The sequence below is a fragment of the Chaetodon trifascialis genome, chromosome 20 (genome assembly GCF_039877785.1).
Source record: "Chaetodon trifascialis isolate fChaTrf1 chromosome 20, fChaTrf1.hap1, whole genome shotgun sequence".
In the NCBI taxonomy this organism is placed as follows: Eukaryota; Metazoa; Chordata; class Actinopteri; order Chaetodontiformes; family Chaetodontidae; genus Chaetodon; species Chaetodon trifascialis.
This window is the reverse complement of record NC_092075.1, coordinates 6,132,596-6,152,859: the sequence shown is the minus strand read 5'-3', so window position 1 is coordinate 6,152,859 and position 20,264 is coordinate 6,132,596. Positions and strand designations below refer to the sequence as shown.

Here is a 20,264-nt window from a genome sequence, read left to right as displayed (position 1 = left end):
ACACCTCGATTTTTTTCTGTGCTCTCTCGTTTTGCTTTTTCTATTACTATTTGTCCATATGCTGTTTTTGTAAGTTTTTTGTTTGTTTGTTTGTTTGTTTGTTTGTTTGTTTGTTTTAGTGATTTATTTTTTCTTGTATTTGCTTTTGTTCCTGTATGTTTTGTACAGATGAAATGCCTGTACTTTGGTATTGGTTACTTTCTTTACCAATAAATAAAATAAAATTGATGAAGAAACTTTAGGGTATTATAAAAAACTATTTGGAAAAATGCCATTATGAATTAAAACAGACTCTGAAGTCAACATTCTTAAAATTAAATTGAATTGTTCAATTTTTATTTTTTATATATATATAACAATTGGTTCTATAATCTCTTCATTATTGATTATTGATGTCACACTGTCTTCTTTATTTAATAGAAAACACTTTGAGGGAGTCATCCGTTCCCTTCATACCAGCGTTGCAGCATCCTCCATGTCCACTCATATACGGGCCCGCAGCGCCCCCAGCAGGTGAACAGCTGTGCTGCAGCCGAGCTGGCGGAAGACAACAGCCGTCCCCATAGAGACAGGCTCCGACAACAGGGCTGCCTGGTCACCGTTAGTCTGCCTCTGAGGCAATGACAGCCTCGATATGAAACGTCCGGCTTTTGGACATTAATAATTTCCTCGAAAACAGGCTTCCGGATGGCTGCCAAACAGATTTTTTTATTATTGGATTAACGACCATCAGCCATCAGCCGCCAGCCGCAGCTTTATCCTGAGAGGCCGGAGATTTGTGTCGCCGGGCAGGGAGGAGTCCTGTTATTCACCGTTAGCCGAAGCCAGGCGAGCATGTTGGCGTTTTAACAACACGTCCACCTCAAAGACAAAGCTGGCTAGAGGACCCAATGCACTCTTAGAGGTCAGTATTTGTTGCGTATGTCTTTGTAAATTTCGGGGTGTGGGCAGTTTAGCTAGCTAACCAGCTAACGTCGATACCCTGAACTCAATGATGCTGCGTTAATGTCAGGTCATCCACTGGTCACCATGACCAGCCCCGACTAGCTAAAAACTAGCTAACAGCAGCTGTCAAAGATACTAGTACTTCGTTTAATTTTTGGTCTCTAATAAACCCAGAGCAGCTCTCATTCATGTCCACAAGTGCCGCGTTTCTGTTTCACTCCAACCTAACACGTCATCTGATTGACAGCTCAAACAGTACGCAAATAAACGATGTTTTAGCGGGATTTCAAAGATACGCTCCTAGCATACGAGCCATAGTGACTTAACGGCTGAGACACCTGCGGTAGGAGCAGGTTAAACAAGGTGAGCGCATGTGTAGTTTTTCACATCATCCCCAGAGCAGGTGCTGTCACAGAGCCAGGCCCTGCTTGTTGTTCTTCCCGTCGATGATGTAATGCAGTCGGCTGGCAGTGATGTGTCCGTGTCTCTCCGTGCAGGATGGATGTGGAGGTGAGTGCTGGCAGGGACAGCACCTGGAGGAGAGCAGCAGCAGCAGATGATGTCGGAGGGGGAGGCATGGAGGCTCAGGTCATGCCGCTGGAGCTGTACGACTCTGCAAGAGCCAAAATAGACGCAAATCTCCGCTGGCTGTTTGCCAAAGCTTATGGTATAGGTAAGGCTGCCTCTGTGTCCTCTCACAGTTGACACCTTGAATCACGTCATGCAGTGGTTTGTTTTTATTCCCTTGTTTATTTGTTGGAGATACATCCAATGTGCATGAACTGAATTCAGGCAGATTGTTTATTCCAGCTTTGTAGCCCAGGGTAATTATGTATTTCCTGCTTACATATTAGCAGCTGCACATGTTATGCAATTCAGATGTTATTTGTACAATATAGACTTTCTACTGTAGCTGCATGGGCAGTTTGCTGGATGCAAATCCTGTTAATTGAGCCTGAACAGTTGCATATGTCCACTTTCTGACACTGTCTTGGAGAGCAACAAAAACGACACACCTTTATAAGGTTAGGTCAAGGACAAAATAACAGTTTTTAACAACGTCTCTTTACATGTTTGTCAAAGAGGATATTACAGTACTTGTATTATCTGCTCATATACTCTAAACCTAATAATGTAGTCACATGTACTGAAATGATCTGTGCATGAGAGGACAGAGAGATGGCGTCATCTTTATGTTTTGTGTTTTCTGGCTTTTATTAGACAGTTTACAGTGGACTGTTTGCCATTTTCTGTCATTTTATGGACCATGGACCAAAATCATGTCAACATCAATCAATCCAGAAAGCAATCAGCAGATGGATTGATAATGGAAATTATCCTTGCAGCCTTATTGCAGAGTGCTGATATTACTAGCTGATGCACTAAAGGCCTATCTAGCGTTTAACCCTGGAAATTGTTTAGCCAAGGCAGTAAGCCACCCATATCTGTCTCATCTCTCAGCGTCTCATCTGGAGATCGATTTAGTTAGTAGACGACAGCCCTCACAATAGTCACACTCGTTAAATATACAATTTGCTCAGTGGAATTGCGCATCTGTGCTCTCTCATAAAAGCTAAAGAACACTCATGCAGCGGTTAAGGTGAGGTGGCCCACCACTGCTATAAAACACTGCAGCTATCAACATCTGTTTGGTGTCAGTGGAAAAAAAATTGCAGTAGAAATTCATGAATGTAGTCAAATACATGACAATGCATAAAAGGATTTAGAAAAAGTGCTGTCCTTAGATCAATATTTGGTCCAAAAAGACAATAAGAATACATCTAGATCTCCAGTGCCCAAGTATGCATGTGTTGACAGCCTTCCTGTTTGCAGATTTAGCATCACACTCATTGAGTATTATTCAGGTTGTTTGCTTTGTTGTCTGGTTCTTTTCACTGTCAGAAGTGTGAAGAAATACCCTGAGAAAAAGATTTTATATGGTGACAGCGTAGCAGCAGTCCAGACCTTCACGCTCGTGAGCAAAGACTTCGGCCATGTCTCATGATCAGCCAGTCTTTTTATACACAGGTCACTAGCCTCGCCCGCTCTGACGAGGTCTACTAAAACATTAAAAATGATTGCTCCACATCGCCAGGCTGTAAGTAAATGTCTGGAAATTACTCCTTGGATGTGGGTTTTTGTGTCACTCGCTGATGGCTCTCTGGGGAGTGTGAGCAGGAGGTCAGCTGTGCTGTTCATGCGAGCCTGCTAGTCTCTGTGATTTTATGATCAGTTTGACAATGAGGCATTTGGAAGAAGACACACAGCCGGTCAGTCAGCGCAGGAAAACTCTCTGTCATCATATTCATTTTATTATCCAGCCACACTGTAGTTTAAGTGTTTCCTGCCCTGCACTGCTGTCTCCTGTGTTGCAGCGGATGACTCAGTAAATTGACTGAGAGGGGAACAAAACCCTAAAATTCAAAGCACCCGATGTGTGGTGAGGTAAACAGCGGCAGATCGTACAGATGGATAAAAATGAAAGTGAGGAATGCTTCATTACGTTCCAAATATGTGAACACATTCAGAGACATTTTGTACCACATCAGCATGATTGATATCACATGAATCTTCAACCAGCCAATCTCTCGTCCTGCTGGTCAAAGATTTACCTCTCTGTTACCCAACACTGTTGTCCCAGGGCAGAGATCAGATGCCCATAATAAACAATCACCCTTTCCACCGTCAAGCTTCCTGCTTCCTTTAATCTGATCGGCTCCTCCTGACGTCAGTGTGCCAGGGACACCTAGGAGCCCTTTACTCTCCTTTCACGCAGAATGGACAGAACAAGTTTGTGATATGACAGTTATCACGACTTGAACAAGTTCAGACAGTAGAGATGGTACAGTACATGTAGTTCTGCTCATTTCAACTGTAGCTTAACCATTTTAACAGTTTAGATATAAGATAACCATTAACATTCTACATTTTCACTTAACTGAAGGGAATAAAACAATCAGCTGTACCACCCTTCCTGCTTCACACACATCCCATTTATTCACAGTCCTCAGTTCACCCTTATGTTCTTTGGTGGTGCCAGTGATGAGTCAGGCTTTTTGTCTGCTGAGCTCAATGTTGTCTAAGAATGCGACTATCAGTCGTTATTATTATCAATGAATCTGACAATTACCATATTACTGTACATATACCGTACATATACGTAAGGCTGTAATGCTGTTTTTCTATGCTGTAATCCAGCTTGTTGTCTCCTAATACTTATGCAATTCCTCAACCCAGGATATCTGCTGATGCAAGTACCAATCCGAGCACTTAAATATGTGGTAATAGCAGTAATAGTCGTAATGCAAACACCTGGAACCATGCAGCATTTTGGAAAAATCCTCCTAATGCACCGAATCACGGATTGCATTTTATAACCATATCTCTAATGCAGTGTGTCTGTGTTTGTTTTCTGTGATACAGTCCCAGTCCATTGATAGTCAGTGTGGAGGTCACACAAACCAAAACACTTTTATCAGATTAGAGCGCAAAGCAACCAACACGGCGGTGCTGCGAGGACTGTGTAGTCAGTGTGCTGGTGTGAAAGTCAGCACAGCCAGTCACATGGTTAAGTGTTTAATGGGATTGGACCTGAAGGCTTTGTCGTTGTCCAACACAGCCTGTTTGTTTGCGCTCACGACAGTTTCATTGATGGCCTTCGGAGAAACCTCCAAATCTTTTCGAAATGTTACTACAGGAAACCAGGCTCATCACATTTTTATTTAATTTATTTCTGACAAGCTCCATCAGCCAGCCATTGCCAATCTTTCCTCTTCCACAAATTATGTTTTAGAATTATTATTTAATGCAGGAATAGTAACCACACCATTAGCTAAAATATGAAGCATAGAGATTTATAAAGCAACACTGGAGGATGAAATGCACAGTACTGAGAAAGTATTTTGTGAACCTGCGTCATGGTTGATGAATGTATGTACGGTATTTTTTGTAATACACAGTATATTTCCTAGTTGACTACATATATTTACCTGTTCAATCCCAGGCTGTTGCAGTTTACATGTCCAAGTGCTCTTGGGCAAGAAACCCCATATTGCTCCCGATGCTGTGCTGTCGGTGTGTGAGTGGCCATCGCTGCTGTCTCTGCCACCCATGTATGACTGTGTGTGAATAGGTGAATGCTGACTTGTGTTGTAAAGCACTGTGAGTTGTCAGTAAGACTAGAAAACCGCCATAGGAATGTAGTCCATTTAGAATAACTGGATATTTTCTCTTTTTCAATCCACTCTCTACAGTAAACACTACAGACGTTTGTGTGTGAAAATGCCAGTGAATCAGCAGTTTCTGCGCCACGCTCAAAGTCACTGAAATTCGGGTGCTTGGATTGAACTTCAGCACATCGTTTTCACCACATCTGCATGCATAAATGCACTGAGTTGCTGCCACGTGATTGGCTGAATAGCTATTTGTGCTAAAGAGCAGTTGAACACGTGTACTTAATAAAGTGGCCTGTGGGTGGATGTTGGCTGTAATTATATTATAGGATTTAAACAATAGTTGCAGAACTGCAGATGTTGCTCAACATACTGTTAACTGAGCATGTGTACAGTGATTGTCACACATCATATACACACTACGAGATATTTCTTTACAGTTAGTGTTGGTGGACACCATGTGAAACCAGTGAGTGTTCAAGAGCACACGTTAAACAGTTGGCAGATTGGTTGCATACACCAGCTTTTTCGTTCTCTCTGCAGGGTCAGACCTCCATGTGTGCCACAGGGTGCATCGGCTTAAAGGCTACGTGTTCCCAGCATACTGCCTTGTGGATGATTCTCCATTAAGCCTTCTTATTGCAGAGAATAGTTGTGTCTTTCCCCTGCAGAGCCTGCAGAGTCTGACAGCGCTGCCCTCTGTCAGCAAGATCTCTGCTGATCAATCTGACCTTGTGTCTGATAGAATAGGAACAAAGGCTTTCTGTGCACCCCCTCCTCTTGATTTCACACACACACACAGGCAGGGTGGGCTTTAACCCTTGGATCAGGTGGATAATAAATATCTAAGTGGTATTAGCATCTGGGATTAGAGAGCAGCTCCTGCTTCCCCCTCTGATTCTCCACGCCACTCACACATACACCCACACTCACCTCTCCTGATGTCAGGGACCATAAAACGATTCAGCGAGCAGGCCATGGTGAGGAAGAGGGACAGCAACCCACCCCCCACCTCCGGCCATGCTGGCATCCCCATCCCCATCTCCACGGCAACCAGGGAGGATGTGGGAGCATTCTGGGACAGCTGAGGCTGAGGAAGTGGCGGGGTGAAGAGTGATGTGTTTGTGAATCTGCCGAAGGAAGATATGCCAGGTTCGCTTTCGTGTGAGTGAAAAACACAAATGAGGCAGATGAAGACAGACCTGGAGGGATGTTCGTGTGAGTGAAAAACACAAATGAGGCAGATGAAGACAGACCTGGAGGGATGTATAACAAGCAGTTTGTCACATGATCTGGATCCTCATGCCCATATGGCTGTGCCACACACCAGCAGAGAGTGAGATAGATACTGTAGATAGACTGTGCCAAGCAAGCAGTCTGTCATGAAAGACACAGCTAAGGTTTTCACAGAGTGCTGCAGCTCTCATCTGAGCTGTGTGTGTGTGTGTGTGTGTGTGTGTGTGTGTGTGTGTGTGTGTGTGTGTGTGTGTGTGTGTGTGTGTGTGTGTGTGTGTGTGTGTGTGTGTGTGTTTTCCACTAATGGATGTTTCATTTTGCCAGTTCATCTCAGTCAGCTGGATTATAATGTGATGCAAAATGAGAGAAGGTGTTATTTTTAAGTGGTAGAATATTGGATGCAAGTATCTGCATTTGGCTCCTCAGCTGGTTTCTTATTTTCTCAGATTTGCATCTTTTAAGTTATAATTTTATTAATGTGCGTCATTGCTGTGATCTTGAGACTTGTGACAAAGCGCCAAAGAATAGCACGACGCAGTCTAATGGCTGGCTTCGTATGTGGCTCACTCTGTGGTCAAATGAATAGTTATATCTCCTGTAAAGGAGAAAATTCAGCTGGGTTAGGCTGATTTTTTTTTCTTTTTTCCTCATCATATGCATAGCCATACTTTCTTACTTTATCAGGCAGCCCTGTTTATTCCTGTCTGAATCTACCCAGAAAGTGCTGGAAGATAAATTTCGTGAGTGCTCCAGGCCTTAGCTCTGGATTAACATGTGCAAGGCATATAAAAATAGCTGCCCCATGTCTGTGTCCATGAGCAGAAAAACACCAGGGAGGCTGGGACAGCACCATCAGCTTAAGTGTCACCACTAAATCCTGTTAGCTCATTGGTTTAAAGCCTCTGGTCCACCTATAGGCCCTCAGGGTTGCTGCCTGGCATGCTGTTTAACCACTGACTTTGTCTCAGTGCTCTCCTCTTACCGTGGTTTCTTCGTAGACAGCCTAATACCTTGACAGTCGGCGTCCTGGGAGCTTCTCTGTTATGTAACATGGTGTGGCATTGTTGGACACGTGTCTCCACAGACATAGTTTGTGTGTGAATGCGTGGCGTGATGTGTGACTTAATACAACCTTGATAAGTGAAAAAAACCTCACTATTTAACCCTGAATGTCTCATCAAGTGCACGTTCATTTAATAATGCACGTATGATTGTCATTCTTTTCAGATCACATCCCTGCAGACCTGCGGGACCCCTTCTATACCGACCAGTATGAGCAGGAGCACATCAAGCCCCCCATCATCCACCTGCTGCTGTCTGGAGAGCTTTACTGTCGAGTGTGTGGGCTCATCCTGCACGCTGAGCAGGCCGCCTCACTCCAAAGCCACCAGTCCGTCATCCAGGCCCTGTCCAGGAAAGGCATCTATGTCCTGCAGACAGACAGTTCACCTGTGTCTGATCTGGACCTCAGCTCGACTCCCATCAAGATGGTGGGTAGCTCACCTTCATGTCTGCTTATAGACCAATGTTAGACTTTTGCTCGAGCCCAGCCTCGTGTATTCTGAATCCTGCAATCTGTGTATTACCTGTCTATATTTGACCTGTACGCACATCGATGTACGAAGCTTCTGCATTTAGTCTTGTGTGCTTCAAGAGGTCACTCAGATAATGAGCATCAGTGTTAACAATTGGTTAATCAACAAACATGGTTAAATATAACCAGGCTGTACATAATCGAGGAACCTCAGTCACTTTGTGAGAAGTTCAGTGAAGCTTTGGCTCCTAATATTAATCAACATTCATCACATGATCAAACAGAATTCCAATAAATGCTACTGTAGTTCTGCTGAATGTGTACAAGCAAAGTTTGATAACACATTCACTGTAACAACTTGATAAGGTGATAATATGTTGAGTTAACAGCTTGTTTGACTTGCCCCATGTGGCAAAATGATTGCTTCTATGTAACTATGGGTACATGCTCTGCGGTAGTTTAACCTAGTGAACTGGCAACCCACACTTGCCATCTGGTAACAAGCTAATGCGACTTTGCTTTCCAGAGCCAAATATGAGCCAAGAGTATTGGAATAAATAATGCACCAGTGGATGTGAGCATTTTGCAGGTTTTAGTGCACGTAGCTAAAATATTCATGAGGCAAAATGAACCAAAGGTTTAGCATTTATCATTTATTGTGAACCCACACTTTGGGGGTATTATTCACATCCCGCAAGTGTGAAAACACAAAAGGCAACAAGCTGGCTAAGAAGCAGCAGTTTATGCTGTGTTTAGGTGTCACTATATGAGTATAATCTATATAAAGTCATTTTAAGCTCACGTGGAGACACTAAAGGGAATGAGTTGATCTGGCATCATCTGTCTCTGTTGTTATAATGAAATCACCCTCATAATCACAAGAAATGCACGTGCTGGGCTCACAGCAACTCTAACTTTCATTTTGTGCATCTTCTTGCACCAATAAAAACTGTGTGTGAGTCATACAGTAATGACAGTGATCGTCTCACACGTAGGCTGTTGCTGAACTCTCCATGTTTCAGTCAGGAAGTTCTGCGCTGTTTCCCTGGCAACTCAGTGATGGAGGATCTCTTGACGAAATCAGCTTTGTCTCCACTGTCGACAGAAAAGCACACAAACTGTCTGTAGTGCCATTAATGATGCAGTGCAACAATGGCATGCAGTGCAGACAGCTTTACAGTGAACACATCAGAAATACTTCTTAATGCAGGGATTGATTATCATAACATGTCACAAATACCATTTTTAAATGCATGCTAGATCCATAATTATGTTTCTGTTGTGACATTCAAAGACAACTCACAATCTGTGTTCTTCCAGAGCTCCCACATCCACCTCATTGATGCCCTGATGATGGCCTATGTTGTGGAGATGATCAGCATAGAGAAGGTGGTGACCAGTGTCAAGCGGTTTTCCAGCTTCAGTGCCTCCAAGGAGCTGCCTTTTGACCTGGAAGACGCAATGGTCTTTTGGATCAACAAGGTGAGAAGCAGACGACGGGGTTAACATTTGTACTTGAGCGTTGGTCAGCCTGCGTTGACCTACAGCATCTTTGTTCCTACAGGTCAACATAAAGATGAGGGAGATCATCGAAAAAGAGCTGAAAATGAAGCAGCATCTGCTGGAGTCACCCAGTCACCAGAAGGTAAAACCCTGTGTGTCTCTGCGTTATTCCTGCGTCTCAAACTTTGTCTTTCTCCCTCACTGCCTCAGAAAAACACTTCCTCTCTGTTGAATAGCGTCTTTCTTTGGAGATGTTGTTGCCTTTGTTTATTGTCCTTCTGGCTGTGATCTGATGAGCACCCAACATCAACCTCAGATCACACATTCAGACACACTCTACGTCAGCAGCTTTCAAGGCCTGACTCTGTGCCCCCTCCCCCCTTCTTGTTGAGACACAGGGCAAAATATTACTGGATAGAGGATAGTGTCTGAACTGTTGTGGCCTGTATTTGTATACATTTTGCTGAATTAGTTACTAGCAGTTCCTGTGTACACTGTGGCATGGATGAGCAGACGAGTATCACTGGATTGTTTTAATACTGAAGAAAGCTTAAAAACATGATGATTCTCCATTAAGTTCTGGAGTAATAATTTTTCTATGATTTGTGAACATATTTATGGACACTCTGCATTCATGTTTGACTGAGTTATGACTCCTCATTCCCTCTTTAACTCTCCCACGCCTCCATGGGGAGGCACGCCTCACAGTTTGAAACACTCTGCACTTTGTTTATCAGCCTTGGTTCCTATCAACCAGTGAAGGCATGTTGGTATAAGACTTGCTGGGCTGCTTCTTTAGAGGGTAATGGGCTTGCATGGGGTTGTCTGAGATTATGTGACAACGCAAAGTGAAATCATTGACATTTTAATTACAATATACACAAACTCCTCCAGTCTGTTTCCTCCTCTGTAAAACTACTCGTTGTTGACTCTCTCTGCCTAACCCTTTCCAGTTGTCTTTAAAATCAGATCTGTGAATCAGGGGATCTGATTCACTGTATACGACCCTTGACTTGTCTGCTGCTCTTCCTCTTTGTGTCTCCCCAAACTTTCCTCCCCCTCCTGCCTCTTGGATACTAGTCTCCCTCCAAATGGTACTGGAAGCTTGTACCTGTAAGTGCAACCGCTAGCATTCTCCTGTGTGAGTGTGTATGTGTGTCTGTATGAGGTGTGTGTGTGTGTGTGTGTGTGTGTGTGTGTGTGTGTGTGTGTGTGTGTGTGTGTGTGTGTGTGTGTGTGTGTGTGTGTGAGATCAGACAGCTGAAGCCAAACTAAAAATAACAGCTCATGAGATACACAGAAAAAAAAGGCCAACATGACATAAAACCACTGATGTGTGCCGTGCAGGTGGCACAGTGCCCCTCGGTGGCAAAGGAAGAAACAGCAGCAACATGAGACTCTTCCCTACTCGTTTGCTTTTGCTTTGCATGAAACCCTTTTGCACTTCCTTCACTTTTCAGCCGAGCTTTCACATTCATCACCTTCCCTCCCCTAAATGTCAACACGCTGTGCTTTCTCATTTCTTTTTATCCTGCACAGCTGAAGTGAAATCCTGGGCTGTAGCTCATTACTGCCATAAAGCAACTTGTGTGGGGTCCAGTGTTTAAAGTGCTGAAGTCCACTCACCCAGTCACTGCTCGCCTCATTTCATTAACTTCCTACCAAATCTTGTCTTTCTTCCCTCATCAGCCCGATATATTGCATGCTCTGGCACACTGCTTATTGGAGCCTGTGGAATTCTCTCGTGTGGTAATGTACCCACCATTGACCTTTTTCTTAATTTCACCCTGACCTTTATTGTTTTAGCCCTTTCTATCGTTCATCACACAAACCATTTACTAAACTCACCTTAGGCTTGGTTAAATTACTATACCTGAAAGTGGTTAACATGCCTGTTAATGAAGGCACACGTTGTTGTACCACATGACAGGTGAGATACACAAGTTGCTCCTCTAAAAAACTTCACCTGACCTAATCTGATAAATGAGGACCATCAAGCACTGGATGCCAGTTACAGACACCTGCTGTACAGTACATGTGTTTAAGAGAGCCGGATAATAATTTAGTGAGAAAGTGAGATATGGTGTGTTTGTGCGTGACAAGTGAGCATGAGACGCAGTGTTCAGATCAGATAAATTTGTGTGCTCTCTTTAAACTTGTTCCCTCTCTTGCTGTGCAGGTGCGTTACCGCAGAGATCACCTGGCAGGTCGGACACTTCAGCACTTCCCTCTGTTGGACGACCTGTTGAAGGATGTGTGTGACGGCACGGCTCTGCTGGCTGTGATCCACTTCTACTGCCCAGAACTCATAAGACTGGAAGGTACGGTAACACTGGACTGTGAGATCCGTAGCTGAAAGGTACAAGATACTACAGTTTGTTCACGCCCTGGATACACAGTCCACCACTCTGTTTAAGATGTCATAATCTTTTTTAACAGTTTGGGAAATACACTTATTTGCTTTATTGATGGAAGTTAGATAAGTAGATTGATGCCACCCTGATGTCTGGATGCTATATGTGAAGCTAGAGCCAAGAAAGTATTAGCTTAGCTTAGCATTAAGACTGGAAGCAGGGGGAACGCAGCTAGCCTGGATAGGTAAGGTAAGCAAATAATCTTACTAGCACCTCTAAAGTTCACTTATAAATGCAGTCATTAAAACATAATGGCTGCGTTTTGTATACCTCTCTTAGACAGAGGCCAGACTAGCTGATTTCCCCAGGTTTAGGCGTTTATGCTAAGCTAAGATAATGCCTGCTGCCTCATACTTAGCGTACCACATTAACTCATCTAACTATCTAACCTCTCATCTAACTATCAGCAAGACAACAAATGTGGAACTTATTTCCCAAAATGGTAAACATATTCTGTTAAGGTGTCCCACAAGAAATAGGTTTAAAAAGTGCTCTGCCACTGCTCTCCTATTCTGTGCAGATATCTGTCTGAAGGAGGTTCCCTCCATAGCAGACAGCGTGTACAACATCCAGCTACTGAAGGAGTTTTCTAATGAATACCTGAACAAATGTTTCTATCTGAGGCCCGAGGACATGTTGTATTCACCACCTGTACTAAAGGTCAGTCCCAAAGTACTGAACGACAAGAAAATACTGCACAAACTGGCTCCAGTGACATTGTGATGTCGTCCTGTTGACCTTAAACTTGATCATTGTGTCTTGCAGAATAATGTGATGGTCTTCATTGCTGAGCTCTTCTGGTGGTTTGAGTGTGTGAAGCCAGAGTTTGTACAGCCCAGGGACCTTCAGGAGATCAGAGATGGTATAACACACCTTCTACTTCGATGTAGTTTTTGTCATTTACTGAACTTCTAATGGCTCTTAAACAGAGGTGCACTATTTTATAGGATCTGTTCTAATGGTTGAAATCCCCTTCTACCATTTTTGTAGTGAGATTGCTGCTGCAGCCCAAGAGTTCACGACCCCATGTTGCCATCTCCAGCGTCACCAAACGTAGTTTCCTGACATCATCGAACTCGGCTGACACCTTGACCACGCCCCCGAGCCCTGACCTCAGGTATTATCCAGTAACTGTGTTTTCCAGTAACATCACTCAGATACAGTTCTGCTTTCAAGTTGTGTTCACGTTAGAGTTCTGAGAAAGGCCGCATGCCTAAACCTTTATTCTCTTCTTCTTCTTGATGTGTGCATATTTGCGTGCTTGTAATATAAAATTTACCATTGAACACAGCGCTTAAGGGAATTCTATGATACATTCTTACTACGCACACATTATCTGGTATGGTGAAAGTCAGAAATATAAACAACCAAAATGGGTGACATGCATTTCAATTTGGAGAAGTACTTTGGTAATTTTCTGATTTTTGGCCATTCCCACAGTTCATTACTGCAGCACTTTAACTGTAATTAAATTAGATTTAAAGTGCCTCTGCTTTTCACATCAACAACAAAGAGACACTACATCAGAGTTATTTTGGATACTATGATTTTTTTCAGAAAAGCTTTCTCCATATAATAAACTTTTAAACATTTCATTGTCTAAAATCAAACCAGATTTAACTTGAAAACCCAAACCTCTCTGTCTTTCCTTTACAGCACTAAACCAAGCTCATTAAGCCCATCTCACTCTTTACTGCCGCTGAGACAGAGACAGCACAAAGCGGCTGAGGAGAACACTTCAGGTAATACAAAAATAAACGTACCCAGGCTCCTCGAGTCACAAAGTTCTTCTTCGTTCTTTGAAGGAGAAATGTACCCAAGTTGTGTTCTTGTATCCTTCCTTATTTGAATGTCCACTTCTAACAAAACAAACAGTATTTGATTAGCTGTTAAAGCATTTCACTGGAACGTTTATCCACACTTACTGTTGCATGTTTGAGAAGTCCTTTTTGTAATATAGATAACATTTTCTCTGTACAGAGGTGAGAAATAGGCCCAACTCTATGACACGTACAGATGGGTTGCATCAGGGCTCAATACTGGCCTGGCCAGAGAGGAGGCCGAGGTGAGCAGCGCGATTACAACCTTCACAATTACTGTTCTGACCAGTAATTCAATTTAATGTACCACAAGGTGCAGATAGAACAGACAGTTGTTGCTCCATGATTCATTATCCTAAGCTCACATTAATCATATTATTCCCTCTCTCCATGTCCAGGCCTTTATCCCAGCCGGTGCCCTACGCCCTGCATTGTCCCCTGGAGGATGATGCAGACAGTATAAGCCTTGCTCGCTCCATCAGCAAAGACAGCTTGGCCTCCAATATAATGTGCATCACCCCCAAACATATGCTCGGGTCAGGTCCTCAAATGCCTCAACACAGGCTCAGTGGTCAAAGCTTGCTGAGTCACATGCGCATAGAGGATGAGGAGGAGGAAATAGAAGAGGAGGAACTGGTTGCTGTAATCCACCCTTCTGCATTTTCTCGACATCGACTTGGGAGTGACATGGAGCAAGACGAGCTGGAAATCCAGAGCGTGACCCCCACCTCAAGGGTTACTAATACTCGTTGCTCTCCCCGCCTTGACATGACTCCCTTTGCTCCCGACCACCAGGCAGACAGCTACTATCTGGAGCCTTTGATGCCTGCTGTCCCTAAACCAGCCAAAGAGAAGAGCATCAGCCTGAACAAGGAGGAGGAGAGTGGTGAGAGTCGTTGTAGAGCAGCCGCAGCTCCAAGGAAAGCAGCCACCAGTGTCCCAAGCACCTCACAGAGGAAGGCGTCTGTGGTTGAGTCCAGCAGAAGTACCTTCACACCCATACCCGTGATGGAATCAGCCCCGGGCTCACTCAGGCCACCCACAGAGGGGTCGATAGGCATCTCTCAGGCTGGGAAGAAACAGCCCCAAGGCTTTTTCCTTCATTTGTCAGGAGAGCCAGAGCACCACAGTCCTTCCTCCACTGCGCTGGAGGCAGGGCACGACTCTGACTCGGACATTGCAGACCTTGAGGAAGATGAGGAGGACGACGATCAGTTGGAGCTGACTAAAGTGGTGATGAGGAGAGGAAAGGGACAATACTTAGAGGAGGGAGAAGTGTGTGAATTTGTGGAGGGAGATGGTGAGTCGGCCAAACTGAGAGAAGACTTGAAGATTAGTGAGCGGGACGATAAGGAAGACTTGAGTGGACGCTCAAGCCCTTGCCTCAGCACCATATCCTGGGCGAGCAGCTGCAGCGCTTCAGGCAGCACCAGTGTCAAAATGACCAGCTTTGCAGAGAGAAAGCTCCTTAAACTTGGCCTCCGTGATGGATTCTCAAGCACCAGCAGCTCTCAGAAGACCACACCAGATGGCTCTGAGGTTACCCCCTGCCCCCCCTGGCAACTAAGGAGTGACTGCACCTCCGGCTGGATAGGGAAGGAGCCTTTCCCTATGTTGGGGAAGAATATGGTGGTGAGTCCCCCGCCTGTGCCTTCAGAGCTGCTGCAGCTTCACATGCAGCTTGAAGAGCAAAGACGTGCTATTGAGTTTCAGAAGAAGAAGATGGAGACCCTGTCAGCGAGGCAGCGACTAAAGCTAGGGAAAGCTGCGTTCTTGAACATCGTTAAGAAGGGTGGAGGGAAGAGTGACACACTTCCCCTGCCCCTGAAACACTCAGAATCTGCAGAACTAACCAGGAGTAGGGTGAAGACCCAGTCCTGCAAGGACGACTCCTGTCTCGATGCTCTGAAGGTCCAGGCAAAGGCAGGTCAAACGGAGGCAGGACAGATGAAAAGGGACAACAGGTTGAACACCCTGTCCCAGGATAACGAGGCTGAACCTGATTTGAATGAGTGTTCCCACTCCATAGATCTACTCAATGAAGCTATTAGTTCCATTCAGCACCAGATGATGCAGCTCTCTTTACAGCAAGACCTGCTAATGAAGCGTGTGGTGTCACCTCCAGAACGTGTAGAATCAGGCCCCAGCACAACCCCGAACACGACACAATCAACATCCCCTACCTCAGACTCCAAAAGCTTTGCACTTCACTTTGTAGATATCAGTGGCAACAACTCTGCCCCTGCTCGCCGTCCTCCCAAGCTTAGCTCCAGCCAACGCAGCAAAGCCTCGGAGCAGAAACAGAGTAAAGACAACAGCAAGATGGCTTCTGTCAAGTCTAATGCTCAGTCCCCTAAAGAAAGTTCTGGTGGAGACCAGAAGGCAGGGAGTATCGCTGAGAGCTCCAGGCAGGAGAAAAGCCTTCAGAGAAACACAACCTTCAGAGTCCGTGATGACTCTAACCAGCACAGCAGCAGAGAGGGCATGGGCGGCTCCTCGGACAAAATGCAAGCAAAGGACCCAGAAGTCTTTTCCAGTACATCAGTGTGTCCTTCACAGGCTGCAGAACAAGAGGAGAACAATGTTGCCAACTCAGGAAAAGAGGATGTGGGTGAAGATGAGAATACCAGGGTCAAGAGTCAACTGGTTGAGGTCGACCTATCAGAGCTTAAAGGTCCGCTGGAAGATGGAAGTGCAGATGGCGCTACAGACAGCGAGCAGAAGAATGTGCTAGGCTTCTTCTTCAAGGTAATTCAGCATTTCTGCATTTTCATGTGTGCACCGTGTGTGTGAATCGTGATTTGGAATACCAAGAGTACAACCTAGGAAGCATAATTTTTTATCTTCCAGGACGACGAGAAAGCAGAGGATGAAATGGCGAAACGCCGTGCTGCCTTCCTCCTCAAACAGCAACGCAAAGCCGAGGAGACGAGACTGCGCAAGCTACAGCAAGAAGCTGAGAGTGAGCTCAAACGTGATGAGGCCAGGTAAGTTTACATTCCACACGCTCAAAAATCGAACTGTCAGGAACTGTCAGCAGGGATGTGGGCAGGGGTGCACCTTTTTCGTGCAGATAAATAAATCCTGCCCGTCTTAACTCTCCTTTCCTTCCTTCAAGGCGCAAGGCAGAAGAGGACCGTGTTCGTAAGGAGGAGGAGAAGGCACGACGAGAGCTTATTAAGCAGGAATACCTGCGGAGGAAGCAGCAAGCGTTGATGGAAGAGCAGGGCCTGGTCAAGCCTCGCCCACGGACTAAATCCCGCAGGAATAGGCCTAAATCACTGCACCGTGACGAGTCCAGCAGCCTCTCCAAAGGATCCACCACTCGTAAGAACACCTTTGGCACTTAAACAGCGCTCATTTTTGTCTAGTGCTCCATGTTTTATTCATTGTCAGCTCAGAGTAATGCGTCGGCCTACATGCTGTTGTGTCATCTGATAGGCCGTCTGTGCACGTGTAGTTTCAGTCTAGTTCACTTGTGTACATTCGTCGTCATCCTCTGAGTGTGTACATGTGTGTTATGCAGGTAATTCTCTGAAGGTGTCGATGTTGATCAAAGCGAAGGGCTCAGCAGCAGGCTGCAGGGGAGGTGAACCTTCTAACCTGCTCTGCATGACGTGACATCAACCATACACAGCCCATTAAAATACTTCACCGGACTCCACGCTTGGGGAGTCAGCTGTGCATTTAGAGTTGCTAACTCTGACTTATTTGTGATCTGTTTGTCATTTAGTTGCTTGTCATGCAGCTTCTGTCCCTTGTTTGAATGGCAGGGATACAAACTGTTAGTATTTAGAGTAACATTACATTGTAATTTGGGTCACTGCTTGTCGTGTGAAAATACAGTAAAACAGGTGTGGAATGGACAAACAGCAGTAGCTAAATCCCTCTGTCGCTGTCATTCTCAGCTGATCTGAGCTGCAGTCATCAAGGTTCGACGCTCTCTTTGGCGACCGAGGCAGACAGTGTCATCTCTGGAGGGGCGGAGTCACAGAGGTGAGACTTCCTGAATTGTGTGTTAAATGCGGAGGAGATCATCTCTTCCCATCGGATTGACCTCTATGTGTGTTTTCAAGGGCTGGATCTGTGTGCTCTGTGGAGTCGTTCCCCATGCTGAGCAGGGCGTCGAGCAGGAACATGGAGAGGGACTGGGAGAATGGCTCCATAGCCTCTTCCATCACTTCAGTGGAGTACAATGGTGGGTAGAAATGCAGAAACAAGACTATGTATGTATGTATGTATTTATTTATTTATTTATTTAACCATCACCATCACAAAGCAATGCAGAACATTTTCAAACCAAGGCTGAAGATAAAACATATTAAAGACTTTTACACTTTCGTCTTACTTATCTTACTCCTTACTTACTAATCTTTTTATGTTTTGTCTGTCTGTAAGGTCCTAAACTCTTCAAAGAGCCGAGCTCCAAGTCCAACAAGCCAATCATCATCAATGCCATCGCTCACTGCTGTCTGGCCGGGAGGGTTAATGAGACCCAGAAGAATGCTATTCTGGAGGTCAGTATGATCACTTAATCAATTTATTGAAGGTGATTATTTATTGTAGCCGTGTCCGTATAGCTCAGTGTTACATTTGTGCCAAAAGTAGGTTTGTTTGTTTGTTTTTTTGTATTTATTACTCTCACAGTTCCATTTTTTGCTCATTGCCATATTCAGAAATGTTTTGTGTGTGTCTCACTGAACACAGGAGCTGGAAAAGTGCGACTCCAATCACCTGATCATCCTCTTCCGCGACGGCGGGTGCCAGTTCCGCGCCATTTACTCGTACTCGCCGGACACCGAGGAGATCGTCAAGTTCACGGGCACAGGACCGCGGACCATCAGCCGGAAGATGATCGACAAGCTCTACAAATACAGCTCAGACCGCAAGCAGTTCACCGTCATCCCCGCCAAGTCTGTGTCGGTCAGCGTGGACGCCCTGACCATCCACAATCACCTCTGGCAGGTCAAGAGACCAGGGAGCGCACGTAGGAAGTGAGGAAGAGGAGGAGGGAAAGAAAACACTTGTTATAGTCTCTGTTTTATCTACTACTGTTGGGCAGGACCCAATGATCTCTGAGGTGACTGAAATGTGATCGTGTGACTAACGTGTCATTAGACGGGAGCGTTAGATGCTCTTATTACTGGAGATGTCAGCCTGGGGCAGGTCGAGAGTGAATCACCTGCCAACTGAAAGCTCTAATTTCCTTTTTTTTGTCTCGTTAGCTTTTTATTCTGCATGTCACACGTTTATGTTTTCATTTGTGGGTACATCTGTGTTAATTAGGCACCGTTAATGATGGACTGATTCTTATGTAGCAGTGAAGAGATGAACACCACTGGATCTACTTACAGTAGCAAGCATACTACTGATACCAAGTGCTCCTACAGACAGGCAGAGGTGAACATTCACTTGATCGTGTCTCGTAAAGTTAAAGCTACTTCAGCACGGCAAAAAATACCCTACCGCTGTGATTAATCCAGGCTCCACATACACAGCCCCTGTTATTCACCTGTATCTACTACTGGTCAGTGCTTTTACGAGGAGGGAGCTTTGAAGAAACTTTTATAACGTATGTATGGAATGGATGTTAGTGAGTGGTAATTTGCTATTTAGTGTGTTTGGCGAAGTGTGTGAGTCTTTGTGTCGGGGAAGGGGAGAGCTGAGCGCACTGCCTGAGCGTCCAGCTCTGAATGTGTTTTCTCACTCTCTTGATTATCCTTTAAACTTTCTGTTCATGCAACAGAGCAATGGAGCAAAGCAACAAAACATTTTTTTGTTAGTTTGGAAGCTGTGTGCTGCTGACACAGTGGGACAGAAATAATGTTGTTTTTACTGTGAGGGAAATTGTACTAGTATTTATTCCAAACAGGAAGCGCTTGTGAGACTCAGTGCATTATACCTTTCAGTAGTGCATTATATTGTATTAACTTCATACTTATATTCCTCCTCCCTTATGAGCCACCTGAGATCCCTGACGGGCTCATATTGCTGAACCAAAACGAACTGAGCTATGCCACTGAGCTTTTTCGCCGCTCATTATCTGCTCACAGGATTGTGGAGAGATGTACGATTTTAACGTAGCTTCTGGCGCTCAACACTAGTAATTTCCCTGCAATGACTGACTGACTACAATGTGGGGGGGAACTGCACAATACTTGATATTTGTTTGCTGCATTTTGTACATTTTTGAGTAGTATTTTTTGTACATTATGTACAAGTTATGTTTACTAAAAAGCAGGCACTATTTTGAAGTTTATTCTGTTACAGGCTTTCAGAGATGTTATGAGTCTTATGTTGTGGTGTTCTATGTTTTATTTATTTTGAAGAGATATAATAAAATGTAACTAGGTATGTTTTCTGAAGAAATGTGTCTGCATTTTGATTGTATACAGTCTGCATCTGTTCCCTCCCGCTCCCATTTCCTTTCCTTGACCATCTGCCTTCCTGTCTCTTTCTTTTTCTCTGCTGCTCGATATTCCTCGTTTGTCTCTTCCAGATATGGTCGAGGTGAAGAGGGTGTTTATGAAAGGTCTGTAAGGCTGTTTACGGAATAAACAATGCTTTCTTTCACATATAAATTACTGTACACTGTTCTGCACAATGACACACTCGGTCACTCTTCTGTTTGGGCTGTAAA

General features: G+C 44.6%; 1 protein-coding gene across 6 annotated transcripts; it reads left to right on the top strand.

The window, feature by feature from the left end:
- Positions 1-562: 562 nt before the first annotated feature.
- camsap1a (calmodulin regulated spectrin-associated protein 1a) lies at positions 563-20,202 on the top strand. 6 transcript variants are annotated; one of them, XM_070988546.1, is made up of 19 exons: positions 563-904; positions 1,443-1,618; positions 7,581-7,843; positions 9,208-9,369; positions 9,452-9,532; positions 10,471-10,503; positions 11,570-11,711; positions 12,325-12,464; positions 12,570-12,666; positions 12,795-12,921; positions 13,461-13,546; positions 13,785-13,869; positions 14,023-16,372; positions 16,475-16,611; positions 16,743-16,951; positions 17,533-17,620; positions 17,701-17,822; positions 18,023-18,141; positions 18,332-20,202. In XM_070988546.1, the coding sequence occupies exons 2-19, from the start codon at positions 1,444-1,446 to the stop codon at positions 18,620-18,622; spliced, it is 4,707 nt and encodes a 1,568-aa protein (XP_070844647.1). In that variant the 5' UTR covers positions 563-904; position 1,443; the 3' UTR covers positions 18,623-20,202. The 6 variants fall into 6 exon arrangements, with proteins under 6 accessions (XP_070844647.1, XP_070844646.1, XP_070844648.1 ...); XM_070988545.1 differs by lacking the exon at positions 10,471-10,503 and adding an exon at positions 11,080-11,139 and having other exon boundaries at positions 768-904; XM_070988547.1 differs by lacking the exon at positions 10,471-10,503 and having other exon boundaries at positions 768-904.
- Positions 20,203-20,264: the final 62 nt, after the last annotated feature.